The sequence below is a fragment of the Haliotis rufescens genome, unplaced genomic scaffold, assembly GCF_023055435.1.
Source record: "Haliotis rufescens isolate VD_foot unplaced genomic scaffold, xgHalRufe1.0.p SCAF_23, whole genome shotgun sequence".
NCBI classification, from domain to species: Eukaryota; Metazoa; Mollusca; class Gastropoda; order Lepetellida; family Haliotidae; genus Haliotis; species Haliotis rufescens.
Genome location: NW_025963924.1, coordinates 5,623,785 through 5,645,430, shown reverse-complemented (window position 1 = coordinate 5,645,430; position 21,646 = coordinate 5,623,785). Strand labels below are relative to the sequence as shown.

Here is a 21,646-nt window from a genome sequence, read left to right as displayed (position 1 = left end):
TGGCAGGGCTCCCATGGCCGAAAGCTATGAACACATAATGCCATTTTGGGGGTTAGATCGCTGACTTTGTGTGCTGGCGATTAGGTGCCTCACTCTGACAGTTTGGGTTCGAATCCCGGATGGGACAACCCAAAAAGTGCGAGAATCTGTACTTTTAGACATGTAAAGTGATCTTCAACTTCTAGATTAGTTGTAATCATGACAGAGGATGGAATAAGTGTTGAAAATTGTGCATACAAATCACAGGGTCCTTGTCATGACCCCAATGTAAATTATTAGGAAATTAAGTAAAAGGGAATTATATATAAGAGGTCCTAAATTCAAATACTATAGCAGCAAACTTTCGAGGTCGCATCAGCTGAACTATCTAATCAGCCCATCAGCGTGGGGGCTTCTAAATTTTTGGTACAAGTGAGTGAAGTGTCCTATCATGTGGGTTTTCTTTGTTATGCCGCATTGTCTGTACTGGCACTTAAAAAATTGATGAGTGCATTGTCATTGAAGGGTCTACAGGCAGGCGCTGATTAAAATCATTGGATGAAACTAAAACCTTTTCAATAATATAGTTATGAGCGTCTTCTATGGTGCTCTTTTCTATAAAAAGTAAATCTTGTCATTTGTGCAAGAGAATATGGATTGTCATGCAAATTTTCAGTCTTAGTAAGGGATGATTTTAAAGATTATTTACAGATAGGTCTAGAAGTTTGTCAGGGGGTGCTTAGAGGGACAGGACACTTAACATGCTGAATACGGTAGTCAAAATTTCTGAATCAAGGTGAGAGAAATTAAGCCAAATTGTTTTAGAAAGCTCCCATCTCGTTGGTTTGAGAATCCATACACATTTCACTGTCTGTGCTAAAATCACAAATCTCAGTCTACGAGCCCAAACTTGGCTCTTACATGTACATTAGCAATAGTAATAATCAAAAGAAACAATATCTGCCAGCCAGTTAATATGGTAAACTTTTGATATGTTATTCAATTGAAATATTAAGTCAGACCTACAGATAAGCAGCGTATTTGCGTAAAATCCCCCCCAAAACTATTCAAAACCCATTTACTTTAAATTAACTTGCATAAACATATTTGTCAAAAGACTTCATCCATGGATGCAGTACATGCCGATGACACAGGTATTTCTGATTTGATACGATCAGAATGACAAGGCTTCTTTTTTTTTATTACGCCAACGCTAAACACGGCTCTGACAATAAAAACATATTTTTATCTGACGAAACCAAATTTTCAAACGATACATCCTCATTTGTATTTAATCAATAACATTACACCCAAGTCCCTGTAGTACCGGGCCAGTAACGCTGTAGGCCCATGCAGTTGAGTTACAAACAAACACAACTAAACCAACTCGTTACAACAGCTTTCATGATGTATTCTATTATGTGTTCACTTTTCTATTATGTGGCATGAGATGAAAAGATAAATCCTAATGGCTTGAACGAGAACAGTTGACATATAGAAACATGCTGGACTGGTTGCTCTCAGATTGATGTTAGCAAATCTCCCACAGTCAGTGTTGATCATAATGATGCAACAAAGCCCAACCATCTGTTTGCATTTCCCTCACTCGCCCACAGTTTTTCCAGCCAGGCTCACCAATTATCCCCAATCAATTTCCATCCCGCTGTCAATAGTCTGTTGAGGATTATAATGACGCATAACTATTCTCCTGCCAGGCTCTGTTTACCCCAGTGCCATTTTGGCATTTCCATAGGCAGAGTTTGTTGTTGGGAAGCATGGTGTTGGAGTCTCCTTGTGGGACTTGTGAACCCTCGCTCTTCACTGCTCCAGGCAGTTGCATGTATTTGCTGATAAAACTCTTCATAGTGTCTGATAATCCTCCTCTAAATACACGCAATATTTTTTTTAGGTTTCCAAATGAGTCTTTGAACAGGATATTAGTTTGTTCTGACAGTATATGAGGTTTCCTTTGGTTATTATATAGAACAGAGCACTCTGATGTTCTTTGATAACAGGAAGTTTGTGTTTTGTGTTGAATTCGGCAGGCAAAACTTGGTTTCCAAACTTGAAGCTAATGGACGTAAGATAATTAAGTCTGATCTATTTCCAAAACTGATAAAATCGCACGCATATCCTGAACTACTAGCATGGATTTGTACAATGTCCGAAGATGCATGACACCAGGAGGCAAATGAATATTGATAAAGATGCTCTGGATGTTGCCAGTAATTACAAATATTAAAAACTTTGATATTGATAACACAAGAATTTTGACTTGGATACAAGCTGGTGTTCATGTTCAAGTGGAATTATACATCTTGTTGTGATGCCTAAGGCCCAAAAATGGAAGAAGAAATCTTTCTCAATGACGTGCAGGTCATTTAAACCTAGCAGGCCAATGGTTTTTTTCCCAGTTCCGAATCCAGCCATTCCTAAGTTTACACATTCTTCAGTTAGAGTTATCTTTCCTTTACTGTAAGCGTCGTGTTGTATACACAGACCAGGGATCATGTAGGTTTTAATGTACTTTTAACACCTTCCTGGTTTGAATTTAAAACTTGCGTTTATTTTAGTGTTTCTGGTTGCTGGGCATTTTTTTACCTGTTTGGTAGTGAAATCATGTTTTTTCTCGTCAACCCCACCATTCCTGATTAACAACAGCCCTTACCCTCACAAAAATATATATCTTGCATCTCTTTACATAAGATGTACTCAGTTAAACTAAAAATGGGGAGACAACACAGTTTACGCACAGTCAAAGAATAGTCTTTGACAGTCAGTGGGGACATGGGTTGCCTAGTTGTCTCAAATGCTGCAAGTCACTGTGCAGTAATGTGTCCAGAGCTCCAGATAAGCTGCGTATCTGCGTGAAATACGCATCAGAAATGCAGAAATACGCAGTAAAATATAATCCAAGCGTATCAAATACGCAACGAACATTACAGATACGCTACAAAAATAAAACTTGTGCGTATCATCAAAATATTGTGAAGTAACCCTGCGTATTCGATTAGCAAATCAGCAACTTATTTTGAAATTATAAACGGGCATTCCGTCAACCTTGCCAAACTCCACGATGACAGTTACATCATGATCATTTGCCATCACACTTTCTTGTGGAAGTATCGTGGTATTTTTGAGTCCTATAAAGCTCTCGAACCCACACGACACCAGTTTGCAGGGACTAGATGAATAGTGTTTTTAGATATTTAACTTAAATACCCACATGTGTAAAAACAAGTGGGTAACAGAAATTTGAATACGCAGATAAAATAACTGATACCCAATGATTTAAAAATGCATGGGTAAAATACCCACAACACCAAAAGCTTATCTGGAGCTCTGTGTGTCCCTTTGGTGTGCCAGAAACCTTTAATCATGGGTTCAAATCCTGGTAGGCCCTGATTATGTTCCAAAGTTTGTCGGCACCATACTGTATACATGACAGCTACCAGTATTATCAAGCTATTCATAATCGCTATTATGTATTGATACATGACCTCACAATTACAATATTTGAATTATTGCATAAAGTATTATGATGCACATGAACATGTGTTGGCCTAATTATTATGCTTAGTGAGTATTGTATTCTTACAGCATGTGGCATGTTTAGGTATACATACTGTGACCTAATGGCTATCAATGGTAAATAAACCTATCCCAGTGATAACATTTGGAGCATGACTTTCTGCATACTCTCAATGTTCATTGAATGACTTATTTTAGAACTGGAATGGACTCATTAATGGCCCATTAGTAGTTTTTATGTGAACCATATGAAAAACCAAAGGGCTAGAATGGTACTGCCAGATTGAAATATAGGTGTGTAGGACTTATAAACTGTATGCAATGGGTGCATATACTAAATCAATGATTGGGAAGGAAATCTCTCATTATGGGTCAACAGCTCATTGGAAATTATATTTATTGGCCATATTTGAAAAAATATACTCCATTTGTCCATGCAAGTGAGTACAAATAACCTTTTTCAGTTTCTGTCTGAATAATACATTTAGAGAGATAAGACATGATTGGGTCTTTTTATCTTCTTTAACTCTGCTATTTACCAAGTAACATTTACTGTTTGATACATACATCTGAGTGATGTATTGTCCTATTGTCTTGCAGGGGTAGAAACTAACATATTTAGTCCACTAGTCCTTATAATGATAACCCATAAAACCCTTAAAAATGGCAAATTTCTACTAGTCCTTATGATACCTTAACTATTGGGCAGTTTGGCAAGCACTACAGGACTAGTGCCAATTTCTAACGCTGGTCTTGTATATAATGCAAGCTTTATTAAAAAAATACAGCAATGTGTATTTGGTGGGCATACATACAGACTATGAGTTCAGATGTTTTGGTTGTCTTCATGTGTGAATGATTAGTTCACGAACGTGTGACAAACATGAAAAATGAGTTTCCTTCTGTAGTCATTGGTGATTTTGATCTGCTCTATATGCTCTGTGTGCCTCATGACACCCTGTAAATTACCATATCACTCACTTCCTGTCAACATGCTCAGCTGACATTTGTAGTTCATAAAAATATTGTTTTGGACAAGTGGTGACTGATATTATCACATGTTGTTGGTTTTGCTCTTGATATTTATAGGTCCTTTAACAGGGGTAGACACCATGCACTACATTGAACTTGTCTGCTATTGTTTTTGGACTTCTTTTTATTTAACAGCTGTCTGTGCCCAAAACCTGGCAACTAGCCCCAACTTGGCTCTTAGTATCAATTTTCGTACATTTTTCTGTAATTTGGACTATTAACTAAGCTTACTAGACTGAAAAGAATTTTACTAGCCTCAGACTTTGGCCCAATGGCTTAAGTAACAATACTTCATCTTGGGAGAAAACTACTTGTCCTTAAATCCATCATTCATGTGACTTGCTGAATGTCTGTTTAGAGGCTGTGTCAGACCATGTTGATTCGTGTTGGAGTTTCTGACACTGAGATGGAAATGGGGGCAGTCGGGTAGTCTAGAGGTTAAAGTGTTCGCTCGTCACGCAGAAGACCCGGGTTCGATTCCCGACATGGGTACAATGTGTGAAGCCCATTTCTGGTGTCCCCCATCGTGATATTTCTGGAATGTTGCTAAAAGCAGGGTAAAACCAAATTCAGTCACTCACGCATGGAAATGAGTTTTACTTCCAAAAACAAGTGTTATTAAATTTGAAGTAATTTTTGTAAATTCACTTGTCTACAAAATGGATCTACTTCAGAGTTGCCATCTACCTTATAGTAAAAGCAGTAGTCCACAAGGAAATGTTATCAGTCCTTCCTGAATTGTACTAGTCTCAGACTTGCAGACTTATGTTAAGTTTGAACCCAGATGATTTACCATGCTTACAAGTTGGAGATATTAGAGGATCTCTATGCAGAAAAAATGTAAATAAGTTGAGTATTGTTTGATAATAGAGAATAAATTTATGAATTGTCTTAAAATTTGATGGTTAACTTTACCTGATTTGTGACCTGTGCACTGTACACAGGACCATGTGCCACCAAATATTACCTAGAGAATTGTGATAGTAAGATAATGTTTCTCTATGCTTGTCCTCCACCGCCTCTGGTAGAGCATCCGCCCAGAGAGCTGAATGTTCGGGGTTCGATCCCCGGCCATGCCATACTAAAAGTCAGTATACTGTGTCTGAGTGGGACATTCATGTTAAACTATGGCATGGTATCTCAGCACTATAAATCGGCATCAGTCCGGACTAGTACAAGCAGCCACACACACACACACACAGATGTGCATGTACATCGCTATATAAGCGCAATAATCTTAGACGCAATGTTAAACCCTATTTCACCTCACCTGACCTATGCTTGTCCTCACAGTGACACATCTTACAGGATTTTATTATACATGCCCCTTGCTTGCCATACAGGAAACCTTTAGTCTTTGCCCAACACATGGTGCTCGTACAACAAGAAGCTAATTGTAGATCATGTATTGATTCTCTTTCCTCTGACAGCGTAGACGATGTCTTCAAGGTAGGGCGTCTATGACTCATACCACAACATGACATGCGCTTGTAAAGTCTTTGTGTTCGTACATCACGCTCTTACCACCTCGTCAGGATTATCACAGTGACAGTTGAGTGTCAGTGACGTGCATGCCTCAACTCATTTACTGGGAAAAGTGTTAATGTTTTTCTCATCAGATGTGCTAACATGGTTCTCTTGTAGGTATCAGATGTGTAATTGAAGAGTGATGTAATGTATTGATTGAATGGCCAGTGTATAAGATACCGGCAGCATGAGAGGAGGGAGGGGTGATATATTGCCATTAATTGGCTGTTCTGCTGTTCAATCAACATGATAAATGTATAGTGTTAGACTGGTAACAAATTAATTGTAATTCTCAGGAGATGGTGTGTGAAGCATTGATACAGGTGGCTGAACTGGTTGACCACCTTTTATCCCCCAGGGTTGATATAGCAATCACCATATCAGTCCATCTGTCTGTCCGTCAAGTGTCCGTTTTCCGTTTCCGGAAACTCCCAAAACGTTGAATATTTGATGAATATATGAGAGAGAGTTGGACTTATGCTGAAAATGAAGTCTATGGGGCAGAGCTCCCAAACGGTTGAATATTTCTGAATGAAACTTGCTATACCAGTCAACTTTGAAAAATACTGAGCAGCATTATATTTTTTCTTCACTGAATTGAAGGTATCCAATGGCAATGAACCAAAAGTGGAGCATAAGTAGCCAAACTGAATATGTCATCTCACTCTTGTTTCATACATATGTATATTTTCGTTAACTCATGACTTAAAATGTGTCAATCTGATTAATAATATTATCCATGCAAAACAGGAAATAATTCAATGAATGTCAGTCAGAAAATATTTTTGAAATCATTAAAACGGTTATTGGATATGTTATGTTTTCATAAAGAAAAATTTCTCAAGGAACAGCATTTTAAGCAGAATTGGTTTTAAGAAACGACTACTGATTGGTTAAGAATACCCAGTGGAATAGACCCATGAGAAGGAACACTATTGTATACTTTAAGCAAGGAAAGGGATCAGTATTCAACTGTGAATGATAAATTGTGAGTATACACTCAGTGGCACAAAAATTATCGCCAGCCCCGAAATACTGTTTAGAAAAGCGTCCATATAATCAAACCCATCACTTAATCCTTCACCAAGTCTCAGGATCCTTGATGGTTGCTGCTGTGGTATTGCAATCTAGTGACCCCCTAAATTTTAAAGTTTTTGACAGGAATGAATTTAAGATTCCAAACTAAGTGCCCTTAGCAGGCAAACTGGGAATAAACTGTTTTAGGGAATGTGTTTTTTGTAAAGTTTGATTTTCTTCATTTCACAGATATTTGAACATTGTTATAAAAAAGCTTTCATTGCAATTATGTAAAATTAAACCATTAAAGCCTCTTCCTCTTTACTGGTCCTTTATTGGTGAAATACCAGGCACCTCAGTCACGAACCATCACATTAGATATAGCTATATTAACATGAATGGGGACATTTTAGACCCCATTTGGGAATTCAACTGACATTTGCTTCGGGCTTGGCTTAACATTGGCCTCTGATCAGGTCTACATACATTCCTGGTTTTGACATTAAGGTGATGATCAGATCAGGTGATGACAATGGCCCTTTGACTTTCATGCTTAAATTTGAACCCTGTTGACCATCGTACTGAATTCATTGTTTTGTAAAATTGACAATTTTTTTTGGTATGCTTCAGAATCTAAGTCTATTTTAGACTGTTTGCCATGTTGATCTAAAGTCAAACTTGGGTAATTTAATAAATGTGACACTAATTTCTTGAGACCAGACTGAACATGTTATGTCTACAGAATTGTAGTGTGGGGACCGAGGGTCTGTCGCAAACAAGACATGGATAGAAAGCTAAGGTGGAGACTGGTTTCATTGATCTTGTTGAGAATATTATTTCTAGGATATGTCTGAGGGAGACAACACTTAACCCTAACAGTATCTGAGGCAAGAGGTCATGTTAAGTCCTATTACTTACATCTTTAGTCCTATTAGTAACATCTTTGAATAATTCAGCATCACGATATCAGTAACTGATCTGCACTACCCTTTTAACCCTTTTGATTACAAAAACAGTTTGTATAACTGGAGCTCTACCCATCAGCAGGTATGATAATCCGCATTTCCATGCAGTTATATACACTTCCTTATCATGCTTATAGACTGCTATGTTTTCTGTAAAAAGTTCGGTAATATATACACACAAACATAGATTGTCATGTAAATTTTAGGCTTGTACAGGAAGCTCATAAAAATTACTTACAGATTGATCAAGAAGTTAGTCATTAGGTGATTTTTGGATTGGGGCGCTTAATAGGGTGAATACAGTACATGCACTTCAAATTTGGCATTTGTAAAGTACAAGCAGAAACAAGAGATATGAATATCAAAAGATAAAGTTTGAATTTCTTCTGATTCATTAAATAATTCTCCTTAAAATGTGAAATGACCGAAGCTAGTAGATATTTGCTTCCCAATGAGCATTATGATATTGACCAGGGTAGTGTTGAGAGGAGACTTGATACAGTGCGTGGGTGGTTCACTGATGGTGAAACGGACCACATTTTCTGCTCTGTGGTCCCAGGATTCTGCAAGTCTTGGTTGATGGTGTTACTCATCTCAACCAATATTACACACGAGCATCCTACTGACAAACTCCTCCAGGCTTTAATTACCCTGATTGCATGTTGAGCTGTATTAGCAGAATCAATAAGTAATCCCACAAGGATGAAGAGGAGGCCAACAATCCAGTTTTTATCCTACAGATATACATTGATTATTGAAACATCCCAAAATGTCAGTGCTATGGTTTCATAAGGTGTCAAAGCAAACCACTGATCTTGTAAAATGTCTATGTTCTCCTTCCTGGGATACTGAAACGTTTGTTGTAAGTTGTCATTGAATGTGAATCCCGGCTCCCACAGATACCCATTGATCTTACTGGAACGTGTGTAGTAAGTTGTCATTGAATGCGAACCACAGCTGCACCAAATAGCCATTCATCTTGGCTGTATCAGTGTATAAAGATTCTGGTTTTCTACTTGTGATACTCCATCCTGGGCTATAGATAGACATGGTAAGAATTGAGGTCATGTTGGACGATTGAGTTGGTTGATCTGGATCATGAATGTGGTTTGTTTTGGCTTGTTTCCTCATTCGATGCTCCCTGGTGCTGGGAGATAAATGTTGGTTTATCATTGAGGTGCTCATCTTCTTGGTTCAGTGAAGTTCAAGTAGGTATTGATGAGAAGCCGACTCATCACATTGAAAAAAAACCCCGAATCCATGAATGACAGTACTGTATGCTGGAACTGCTGATTGATTTTGAACAATCACTGTCTGCCATGATAACGTTATTTCTGTCAGGATGATTATGTATCTGTGTCATGGTGTTAAAATGTTTAGACACACCTCGTCATGATTATGCCAAAAAGAGATGGTGTCCCATATTGATGCTTCCAGTGCCTGATGACATTTTCCCCTAGCATAATCACTGACTTATATTTGCTATCGATACAGATCATAGAGATCTATAATTGTTAAATAAATATAGATCAATTATCGATGAATATTGAAAAAGTAACTTTGAGCAAATATGAAAAACAAATTCGAAAGAAATCCACACACTTCATGCCACTGGTGAGTGGTGACACATGGATTACTCTTCGGACATTTACGTTGTGACAAAAACAGTTGCTTTCTGTCTTTGGCAATTCACATGATTGATAATAAAAAATGTACTGTAATGATTAAGGGTGTGAGGTATTACCAGAATACTGGTAAATTAAGGCTCTTTCCTTCCATGATACGTATCAAAATATCTTTTTTGCATGTTTGATATCTCGGGTGATTTCAAGTTAAGATTTTTATCATGTGTTTAATGTCATATACTTGCCAAATACCTTCGCTGCCCAGGAGCGAGCATTCTTGGCCCCAAGATGGCTATGTATTTTTTGTGAATGAGTAAACATCATGTTGTACCAGCATCTTGTTTTGTTCCATTTCTGAACATCAGTTCATACCTGTAATAACCATAATGTACAGATTGCTTCTTAATTAAAATTTTAGAATTATACACTATATCGTGAAATGTATCGCAATACATCCTTGTGTATTGCAAAATATTGTGATACACTTTAAACCTCCAATACCCATCCCTAGTAATGATCTTAAGTTATCTCAAAATGCTGTTTCGCTTTTTAAACATCTTCTCTGAAATTGCCAGACTGAGGAAGGTGAACTTTGGCTTGTATGGTTCTCTTTTTCATGACATCATATTTTGTTGAAATGATTAGGAATTTACCAGGTTTTCAGTAAAATAATTGCATGCCATACGAAAAAAATATTCTCCGTAAGGTTTGAGACTTAGAGATGAAACTTGGTTTGGTTGGGATCCTAATACAAGTCCATGTTCACAGAAATCAATGAACATGATGAAATTGTAGAAATGTTAAAATTACAAAAAAAGAAATGAAAATCAATATGATACTTATTGATTGGAATTAAAAGTTAAACATGGTTTGTATGAAGATTTATTTCAACAATGTTGCATTAGCAAAGAAAAAAACGAATCCTATGAAAAACACCTTCACAAGATTGTTGATCTCTTGAACAGGATCTCACAAATCTATCCAATTCTTGAGCCCTGTTTCAAAGCAGTTCTTTGAATTCCCTGTCTTTTGAATTTGTTTGAAGTTGACATTTGATGTTTCCTCAAAGTAGAATCACTCCACAAGTCAGCAGTTGTAGATTGCTAACTGTATCAGTAGGAGCAAGATGAGCATCATGAAATGATTATTCCTTCGTCTTTCAGGCTGAGAAGGCTAAAAACCTTCTGTTTCAAGCCAAGTATGGTCGTTTTGGACTGGGTGATCCCTTCATTGCTCTGCAGCGGGACTCGGAGAACATGAAGGACAACAGTTTTGATGAACCAGCAATCAAATCAATGTATGACAATCAACTAGCTCAACTAGAAAACCTCATTGCTACACAACGCAAAGCTCAGCTGAAGATGAGGGAACAGCTTGCATCAGCCGAGAAACGCTATCACAAGGTAATGTATTATCTAGGCAATGTTCAGTGTCATATTCTTGCTAAAATGTTTTCTGAAAGTTTAAAAGCAATTGAAAAAGATCATATTAGATGAATCGGTCATTTAGCTAGATTGATAGAAGTGGTACAGCGTGAATCATTTTGAAAAGAAATATGTTGAAATAGAAGAAGTGAAATTAATATACTGCCGAATAGTTAAGGTATCGTGAGGCCTAGTAGAAATTTGCCTCCTTTAACTTCAGGGTTTTTCTGTGTGTTATCCTTATAAGGACTAGTGGACAAAAACCTGTTAGATTCTATTAGTGAACAGTCTTTTGACATGTTGGAGTATGCTGTAGAAAATTTCTTCTGATTTTTATGGATGCTCTTCTTATTTGTCCCCTACCTTGTTTCTAACACTGGAAAATGTCTGCACATATTGTGTGGACTATTTTTGAGCTAACAAAACTTCATTACATGCCTATGTAACACTTAGATCCATGTTGGACTCTGGTCCTTGTTTCACACGTATCGATGCTCATGATATCAATCACTGGATTGTCTGGTCCAGACTCGATTTTTCACAGACCCTCGTCATATAGCTGGAATATTGCTGAGTGCGGTGTAAAACAACCAACCAACCAACCAACCAACCAACCAACCCTGTTTCACACAGCTATCATGACACTAAGACTGTCGTAACCCCATGATGTAAGATAGAATTACGACAGTCATAGCACTACAGTGATCTCTCGCTAAAACGCTACTTTCGGGGTCCAAATAATTGATGAACGTTGTAGATGATCAGCGGTTTAACGAAGGTCGAGTCGTAGGTGGTAGATGACAAACAAAACAGTATACATGCTCTGCCTACCCAACATGATCTACGTTGCACGTTCCAGAGTAGATTAGAATAGAAGTTGTTTATGATTCATAGTGTAAAAAAAAGATTGATCAATATTAATATGCGCTTTCGAAAACAACAACATCGTATCCCTTCAGCGAATTCAGGTGAATAAACAGGTATAACAAACTTAGTCAATAAAGTATGAAATTTGATATAAAACATCACTAGAGTCTAAGACATGATGATTTACCATTTAAAATGTATTTCCTGCTCTCCAAGGCATTGTTTTAAATGCAGAGATTAAGATTACCGTGTGTATTTTCTCGTAAACTAAGCCGGAAATAGCAATCAGCTGTGCACACGTTTCCTCCCAATCAACTGGTGATTCAGTTAAAACGTATGCAATGACACAACTTCAAAGAATTTTGATGCAATGGTCGGAAGAAATTGTATCTGAAATTATTTTTTTATCAGGAATAATATATTCCAATATCGTGTTATTTAAGTTGGAGCTTCCACTGTATATATACTTAAACTAATACGAATCATAAGTGTAGCATTTTGGTACAGGTGGTATGTAGGATATTTTTTTACGTATGGAACAATTTGACCGGTCACCGTAGGGACTTCCCGCGCTACATGTATTTCGATTGCGAAAACCTTATGTTGACATTTAGTAGTCAAACTGCCTCAAACTGGCTTCAGTGGCAGTAATCTGACCGTGGTTGCTGTGAATAACGGTGAGTTGCGCAATCTACTGATCACTTCGCATACGATTTCCGCGAAATTATTGTAAACATTATTATAATTATTGAATGAAATTTTGAATATTATTAATAAAATATATTGCAAACATAACCCAGGTAAAAGATGAACAATTTGTTTTGTCACAGCGACATGTCATGGTGATAATGATGTTATCTCATGCATGACATGTCACAGCGACATGATCTCATGGTGGTAATGATGTTATCTCAAGCATCACGTTTTGTCACAGCGACATGATCTCATGGTTGTAATGATGTTATCTCATGCATCACATTTTGTCACAGCGACATGATCTCATGGTGGTAATGATGTTATCTCCTGCATCACGTTTTGTCACAGCGACATGGTGTCATGGTGGTAATGATGTTATCTCATGCATCACGTTTTGTCACAGTGACATGATCTCATGGTGGTAATGATGTTATCTCATGCATCACGTTTTGTCACAGCGACATGTCATGGTGATAATGATGTTATTTAATGCATGACATGTCACAACGACATGATGTCATGGTGGTAATGATGTTATCTCATGCATCACATTTTGTCACAGTGACATGATGTCATGATGGTAATGATGTTATCTCATGCATCACATTTTGTCACAGCGACATGATGTCATGATGGTAATGATGTTATCTCATGCATGACATGTCACAGGAACATTATGTCCTGATGGTAATCATGTTTTATCTAGAGCTGTAACGTTTCACTGATATCTATGATATTATTGATACTTAAGTACACACGTTGCTGTAATTGCCAGATTGTGAGATCGCGATGCTCTATAAATAGAACAGGAACTAATAGAGTTACCTCCCATAATGGCATAAGTAGCATACCGCCACCTGTAAATGTGGCAGAACACAAGGACGTAGCTGAGGATGCGCCAACAGACTATTACATTTAATAACCATCCCTTCATTTAAAACTGTTCTGTTCTTGTGGTCTTGTGAACATGATGTTCATACACTTTTCCCACTGGTTGGAGACACATCATAGTGCTGAGTCCTATATATGTCTCATTGAAATGGAGGTTCCGAATAGAACACATTTTATTCAATATCTACAAAAAGAAGTTGTTTTTTTTAGTTTGGTTTGCCATTAGAGGCGTAGATTTAGTGAATCTGCTGATCACTTGACCGTGGCCCTGTGTTGTGAGAAAGTAGCTTTTTTTACCTTAAGCTCGACTGACATCTAGTCTCTAAAATGAACTTATCTTACAGAAAAAAAAGAAAAGTTGTTGAATTATAATAAAAAGGAGCCCAGACCCTCTCTTCATTTTCAGATACTGCAGTAATCTAGACTTGCCAAACATAGACTTGCATGGGCTGTATTGGATATATTTGTATCGGGGTCTGTGTGACAGACTTACCTTAAGCATAAGGGGTGGTTGGTTGTACATTGGGTTAATGTAACTGTAGCTCTAGGCATGCTGAGGATTTATGTAACTTTTGAACACATTGTAGGCAATGATATACTAATGTCTCCACTGACAATTCTCTGTGATAGGTTGTGGCTGAGCTTGAAGATGAGAAACGTAAGCATGCTCAAGACACAGCTCAAGGAGACGATGTCACTTACATGTTGGAGAAGGAGAGGGAACGCTTGAAACAGGAGGTGGGGTGACATGTAGTTGTATCTTTGATAACATGTGCTTTGTTACATACTGGAATGTAGGCATCTTGATATATACTCTGCAAAAAAAGAAACGCAAAAGTGAGTTTAGATGTATGTTTTATATATCACATAAATAATCAACAGATGGTAATCGATTGTTCAAACTTTGAACACATTCTCATTGAACCAGGTTCCATAAGGAATGCATGGAACAGTAGATTTGCAAGGTGAAGGTCATCTGTGCTCAATATCTTTTATGGCCACCATCGTTCCATGGAAGCAATCAGCCCCTGAATTGCGGCCTGGTGAATGTTCACCTACCTTTCATACAGTGCTTATGCCAACTGTTGGAGGCTCTGTGTTTGTTGCCGACGTACTTGCAGTCGTTGATCCAGTGCATCCATATATGTTTGATTGGGTTTAAATTTGGGCCATGGCAGGATCTGGGTGTTGTGATTCCTAAAAAAAAGGCTATTGTCAGTCTTGCCGTGTGAGGTCGGGCATAGTCTTGTTAGAAAATAACATTCACTTGTTGCATAATGGGAAGGACATATGGCCGTAGATTCTCATCCATGTAACGTGCCGTTGAACTTGCACCAAGTCTGTTCTACCAGTGTAGGAGAAGGCTGCCCACATCATCACACTACCACCGCCAAATCTGTCCACTTCCTGTATGCAGTTTTGGGCATATGTTCCCCATGAAGCCTGTAAACATGACCTCTGCCATCCGCACGGGGAAGCATAAAATGTGACTCATCACTGAACCAAACTTCTCTCCATCGCAGTTTTGGCCATACTCTGTGACCTTGACACCATTGACATCACAGCCGACCATGGAGATCAAAATGACCCCTCGAACTGGTCATCTAGCGCTAATACCTTCAGCGCTTAAACAGTTCCTCACTGTCTTGGTTGATATGCTACGCAATCCTTGTATTGCTGTAGTTGTAGAGGTGGCTGTGGTGGTTCTTTCAAGTAAGATACGTAGCCGTATGAACCTGTCCTATGTTCTAGTAGTGATACATGGTCAACCGGATCTGGGAAGGTCACATGCTGTCCTGTGTGTTTCATAACGGTTCCAGCCTTGTAATGGTGCTTGGTGCTACGAGGAAGAACCTGGCTACGGCCAAAGATGATTCGCCTGTATGCAGTCAGCCAATGGTGTGGTTACATTGAGCTTCCGTCAGTCATGGCATATTTTCGCAGTTCTCTTGCTGTATGATTGTTGTGGCACGCAAATGAAAACACATGTTTTTTTTTGCCCAACAAGTGATGTTGCACGTGCATGTCACGTTGGAGTGTTTCGGCGCCAGGCTCTGACATGGTTTGTCTTTTGCGATTTTTCCATCTTTTTACCAAATTTCTGCAGTACCAAATTCTTTCAACACAAATCAATCCGAAACCATGCAGTAACGAAAAATTCATTTTTGGTATTGAATTTGTTTGGATATCGGCAACACTCTGTCAAATATTTACAATATTACTACTTTTGCGTTTCTTTTGTTTGCAGAGTATATATGCTACTCCACTTCTGATAGGGATATTTTTATCTTTCCATGATACACGAAATTGACAAATTTGATTATCCCCATCAAACGTGGAGTCGTATATATATGCATGTCCTCCTCAAACATAAATACAAGTGCAAAGTATGTGTGTAGGAACCCATTTAGTCTTGGACCCTTTCGTATGTAAGCTGTTCCCACACAAGTACATATACGTTAGTTAACAGGAACAAATTTATAACTATATTTTTCTTGATGACATTTCTGGCAATTGTTATGGTAAAAGACAGTTTCACTGTATGTGGATGATGGTTACAGTTACTTATCTTCTGTACTGCAAGAAAGATTAGTTTAATACTGCCCCCTGGGGATTTCAGGTTAGACTAGGTCCCCACAATTCTATGCTGGTCGTAAGAGGTGACCAAAAGGATTGGGTGGTCAGACTCAGTGACTTGGTTGATTACGTATCCCCCACAACGTGGGTCACTGCTCACAATATTGTTCAGTTGATTGTGTAGTCCAGACTCGATTATTTACAGGCTGCCATTTATTGTTGGTATACTGCAGAGTGTGGCGTCATACAACAAACGGGGGTTTACTCCTGGCTGTAATAGAACTTCCTACATCTAATTATTTTTTATTCAACATGTAGACTAACCCAGGGATAGAAATTAGCACTAGCCTGCTAGCCCTGGTCAATTTGGCTAATGTTAAAAGTGTTCTCAGGGCTAGTAGAATTTAAATCATTTTGGGGCTGTTTCCATTTGTCATTACTATTCGGGCTAGTAGACTTTTTAGGGTAATTTCTATCCCTGTATGCTTGTGTTTCTTATGCGTAATACAAGGTCTGATAATAAGGCAAGAAAGCCAACTTGATACTTTAATAATTGCCCTCTTTCTGGAACATTTTTTTCAATTGTATTTGCAACTTATACCCATTGATAACAAGACAATACAGATTCTATATTGTTTGCTTAAGGAAAAGTATGTGTAATCTATTATATTACTGACTTCATTTGCAATCAAATCTGTTAACAGGTTGATTTTGAGAAAGGACAGACAAAACGCATGGAGAAAGATCTGAAGAAGACGTTGGCAAGCCTTGAAGAGGAGAGAGCTAACTCTGCCAAGCACAAACAGGTGGCGCTGATGTTGATAAAGGAACGTAAGCGCCTGATGGAGCGTGTGTTCAGTGAAAGGAGCAAGACGAGCCAGTTTGAACAGATTCTTGGGGAGGAGAAAGACAGGGTGATGAATATGGCTGAGGGACTTGTGCAGGAGAGCAAGAAGAGTCTGAAGATGGAGGCTGCCATGGAGAAACAGCTCAGTGAGTTTGATGTGGAGAGGGAACAACTTCGCAGCAAGCTTGGGAGAGAGGAGAACCGTAATAAGGAGCTGCAGGCCACAATAGACTCTCTCAGCCAGCAGATTGATAGCTCTCAGAAACAGATGCATGTGATGATGGAACGTTCCGCAGCCAGAGACACTGTACAGAGCATCGAGATCAAGTCCAGTGTGACGCCACCTAGTAGGGGAAGTAACTCTGGCACTGCCAGCCCCATTTTTGTGGCATCTCCGGGTCCGAAACCAGTTCCCAAAACTGCCAAACCGGGGAGCATAGACAGTCGCAGTAATACCAGTTCGCCTGAGAGAGACTTTATAGCTAGGCCTGATTCTGGTCCACGGAAACCTGTGGCCTATGGGAGCCCGAATGTGTCATCTACCTCTTTGGAGAGAATAGACTCTCGAGGCGAGCAGCGTTTAGCGCCAGTTGGTGCATCTGCAGCAGAAAGGGCAGCTGATGGCAGCCCAGTGCATCGTGTGAATATACCTCCAGGTTCTAGTGCTACAGTAGTGACTCCGTCTGGCGGCAAAATCTCACTCCATGTTGGAGGCGGAGGGTCGCCCAGGAAGGTAATGCCTACTGGCAGAGGTGCTCCTCCCCCCATCCCACCAAATAAACCAATTCTGAACCCGGGCACCCCAGGACCAAAACCTGCTCCCCCTCCCAAAGTGGGCTTATCTATGTCCAAGGACCGTGTTAGTGTTTCAGGGGCCGAAGTGGGAAGTGGGGAACATTCTAGTCGGATTACAGCATCGCAGAAAGCGGTGCAAATTCCAGTGAATGTAGTTGGTGGACAGAACGTGGCCCCTGGGTCTCGTACGACGTCCAGGGACAGCTCTCCCATGAGGAAAACTACCCAGGTTTGTGTCAATGCAAAATGAAGGGAGGGCATGGCAGGCTGTTGAGGGAGCGATCCGGTAGACATGTAATGCAATACAAATTTAGCTTGCAGGCCACCATTGTGAGCATTTGTCCATGTGCTGCCTTGACATTGTTCTGTAATAAAGAACAACCATCTATGTCCAGTCAGTTTAAATATATGTTAACGGAACCTACCCACTGCCCCTGTTGCTAATGTTATCTCAGTTATGCTTAATTCTGCCTTTCTCCCTTCATTTCTGTTTGAAATTTCTGGGTGACGGGTCTTGAAGTTTGTTTTGCTTACCTCAGCTTTGTTTTCTGCCATTTTGCACACATCTCCTTTCCAATATTTATTTTCAAGCATCTTTCAACCACAATTCTCATCTTCTGTTTCTGCCTATATGGAAGCAGTTTCACTTAACAGTTTCACTCATAACATGAGGGAAAGCTCAAGGCTATTTGATTGATAAGAACCGATATAAATGCATAGTTTGTGTTTGTCTGTGTCCACTTGATAAGGATTAGACATCGGTATCGGATTGTGCAATATGTTATGACTATTAACAGAATCTCATTGTGTTCAGTACATATTTTTAAACCAGCATTTACTCTTTAAAAAACGTATTATATTACCATTAATGATCATTTATTATAAATTTGTTATTGACGTAATGGCATAATATCATTAGTTGTAATGAATTGTGTTAGATGCAGCTCACACATGAGTAGAATTCTATGAATTCCATTACTTGTTTCTTATGTTAGTTTTATATGTTCAACATAACTTGTCCTAAGTGATAGACATTAGAATTCGGTACATCATGACTCTGACAATCATTAGTTGCAGTGCTTTGCATGTGTAGAAGTCACCTGATTCTGTTGTATAGCAAGGCACAGGCTTTGCGTAAGACGTAACTTTGACCAATTTGTACACAAGTAATGAATAAACTAAAGATATCTTTGTATCTCTCTCTTCTTTCAAATCTGTACTGAACTGGAAGCAATCCCCCTTTTTCAATACTGTCCATGTTTCAAGTTGACTGTTCATGCCTGTGCTTGAATGTTCCTTGAGTGTCACAGCCTTTGCAGACACCCATCCATTTCTAGTTTCAGTATGTCTCTTATATTCCTGATTTCAGTTTGAGATATTTTGTTAGGAACATAGTCATGAAATCTGGCATTTCACCATGAACATTCATTGTGAATATGTGACAGTTCATGTGGATGTATCATGCAAATATGTATCATTTATGTTAGGTTCATGATGTATAGTTGCATGATTTCATATCCTTGGCTCTGTGTTGATTAAAATGATAGTACATACAAGCATCAGGTTATTGTCATCTTCATCTTGTCACTACATCAGATGTGTCTGTTCAGGTCAACATCAGCATCTCAATGCTATGCAAAGCTTTCTCTACCTTGTACATACTCTATATATACCTTGACTTGACCCACTTTCTGCAGACCTTCACCCTATTTTTTTAATTCAGAAATTGACCTTGGTTTTTGATGTCCTTGACCATGTTGACAGTGACATTCCTGCTCAAAAAGCACTTTAACCTATAGTCTGTTTTAACAGAATATTTTAAAAAAATGAAATGGTTATGTAACTTAACTCACTCATGCGAACTGACCTTTCCACAGAACAAGTTGGTCACATGACCTTGACCCTAATTTTCACATCACCCTTCACCATGATAACATTTTCACTCACTTCCAGGGGTGAGAATCTTCCATGGATCGGCAAATGTTAGTGTCCACAAATATGTTAAAATTGACCCTTGACCCCCTATAAACACCCATAAATTATGGACCACACTGCATTGAAAAAAAGGTTCAGCTGAAAAGGAAAATATCCATTCTCATCCCTGCACTTCCTCATTTTTGAGTTATTAAAATTCTTAATTAAATTCTGCAATTATTTAACAGTGTGAAATATCAACAAGATCATAAAAAGCAACTGAAGGTTGGCTTGAAAGTTGCCATGACTTTTAGGCAGTTCAACACCAGTCCTGGCAATTCTATGCCATATTGTAACTGTTTCCACTAAGACCAAACTGATGACTTCGGTTCCATGTGGATGTCCATAGTTAATAGACGTCCTAAGGAATCTGAATCCTGGGAATAGATTCAGAATATGACCATGATTACAGGGACAATTCCACGGGTTTGCAAGCCAGCCAGGTTGTGTCTGTGAAGTGTATATCCCATGGCCCCATGCTGATTAGCAGAAACATCTATTACATCTATGTATACTGTTATTTATTGGTTGAAAAAAAATCCAATATTTGGCAATAGTCTTTTCCAATTTGCTTCCTATCAATCTTTTTCATTTTTTATGAGTCCTGGTTGTGGTAAATATAGAGTATGAAGACACATTTGGTAGACGGACAGTCACAAGGGGCAATAAAGGGTTTCACAGACACACATGTCAGTGATGCACCACTCATGCATGTTTCATTTCGATTTCTTTATCCACAAAACACATTTCACTTAGGCTATGAAATAGCTACCAGATAATGACATCAACTTTAACATTTTTTCTGTCTTTATATGACCATGATAAAAGTATCACTAGATATTTATTGGATTATTTTTGCAAAAGTGAGTCATTTGGTATTACATCAGTATTTTTTAAACAAGTTAACACTCTGAAGAAAAGATGATTTTTCACAAGGTCATTAATTTTTCCCATTAAAACAAAAAACAAGCATTACAGATTTACATGAGGTTGAGATTTCTGAATTGGGTCAGATGAGAATTGAATTGAATAATTTATTTATTTTGGCCTATGCCTGTTTTGTCCCCAACACTGAATACACCTCAGCCAGTTCTTGGAAAAGTGAACATGGTCAGACAACTCATCCTATTTTGTGATAGAGAGGGACGGTCGGGTCGCATAGTGGTTAAAGAGTTCGCTCGTCACGTCGAAGACCCGGGTTCGATTCCCGACATGGGTACAATGTGTGAAGCCCATTTCTGGTGTCCCCTGCCATGATATTGCTGGAATATTGCTAAAAGCGGCGTAAATCCATACTCACTCACTCACTGTGATAGATAGATAAATGATAAGGGGAAGACACAGATCCGCTAGGTTTAATTTGACAGAGATGCACTTCAAGGGTTTCCCTCTTTCTGGCCCGGCATGAGCTGCAATGCTACATGGAGCATGTGGCCTGTTCAGTGGTGCAGTTTCATCACGATCAGGTTGCCATGTATGCATGGAATCTGGTCATGCATGATTCAGTAGACATTCTTTGTTGGCAAACATTTTATTGACTAATGGTTAGTGATGTTTTTACGACATAGGACAGCAAATAATAGTTCTTCATAAACATTATAAATAAATAACTGATTGACAAATAATACTGAGGAAATAATATAGGGAAAATGCCTTAAAGTATGATGATGATGATGATGATGATGATGATCGTTACAGGATGTGCATGGACAAGTCCATAAAAATCATAATTTTTGCTCTGAACGATACCTCTCTGTTTGAAGATCCGACTACACCTCCATGAAGGGGATATCAGCTGAACCCTGAGCAAACTTTGACCACCCACTCTAATTAAAGGATTGTGATTTCTTTAGCCAACCAGATGTCAGATTTTTTAAAGGATTTGGCTTCATTTCTTTA

At 38.6% G+C, this 21,646-nt stretch overlaps 1 protein-coding gene across 2 annotated transcripts in view; it reads left to right on the top strand.

Annotated features, from left to right (window-relative positions):
* The window catches only part of LOC124146585 (cortactin-binding protein 2-like), a 75,992-nt gene that overhangs the window by 7,133 nt on the left and 47,213 nt on the right, over positions 1-21,646 (top strand). Inside the window, exons 3-5 of one of the 2 annotated variants that reach the window (XM_046516938.2) lie at positions 10,840-11,079; positions 14,185-14,292; positions 16,836-17,711. In XM_046516938.2, the coding sequence (XP_046372894.2) occupies positions 10,840-11,079; positions 14,185-14,292; positions 16,836-17,711 (1,224 nt within the window). Of the gene's footprint in view, positions 1-10,839; positions 11,080-14,184; positions 14,293-16,835; positions 18,003-21,646 lie in introns of both variants that reach the window. The other variant, XM_046516937.2, reaches the window with a different exon arrangement.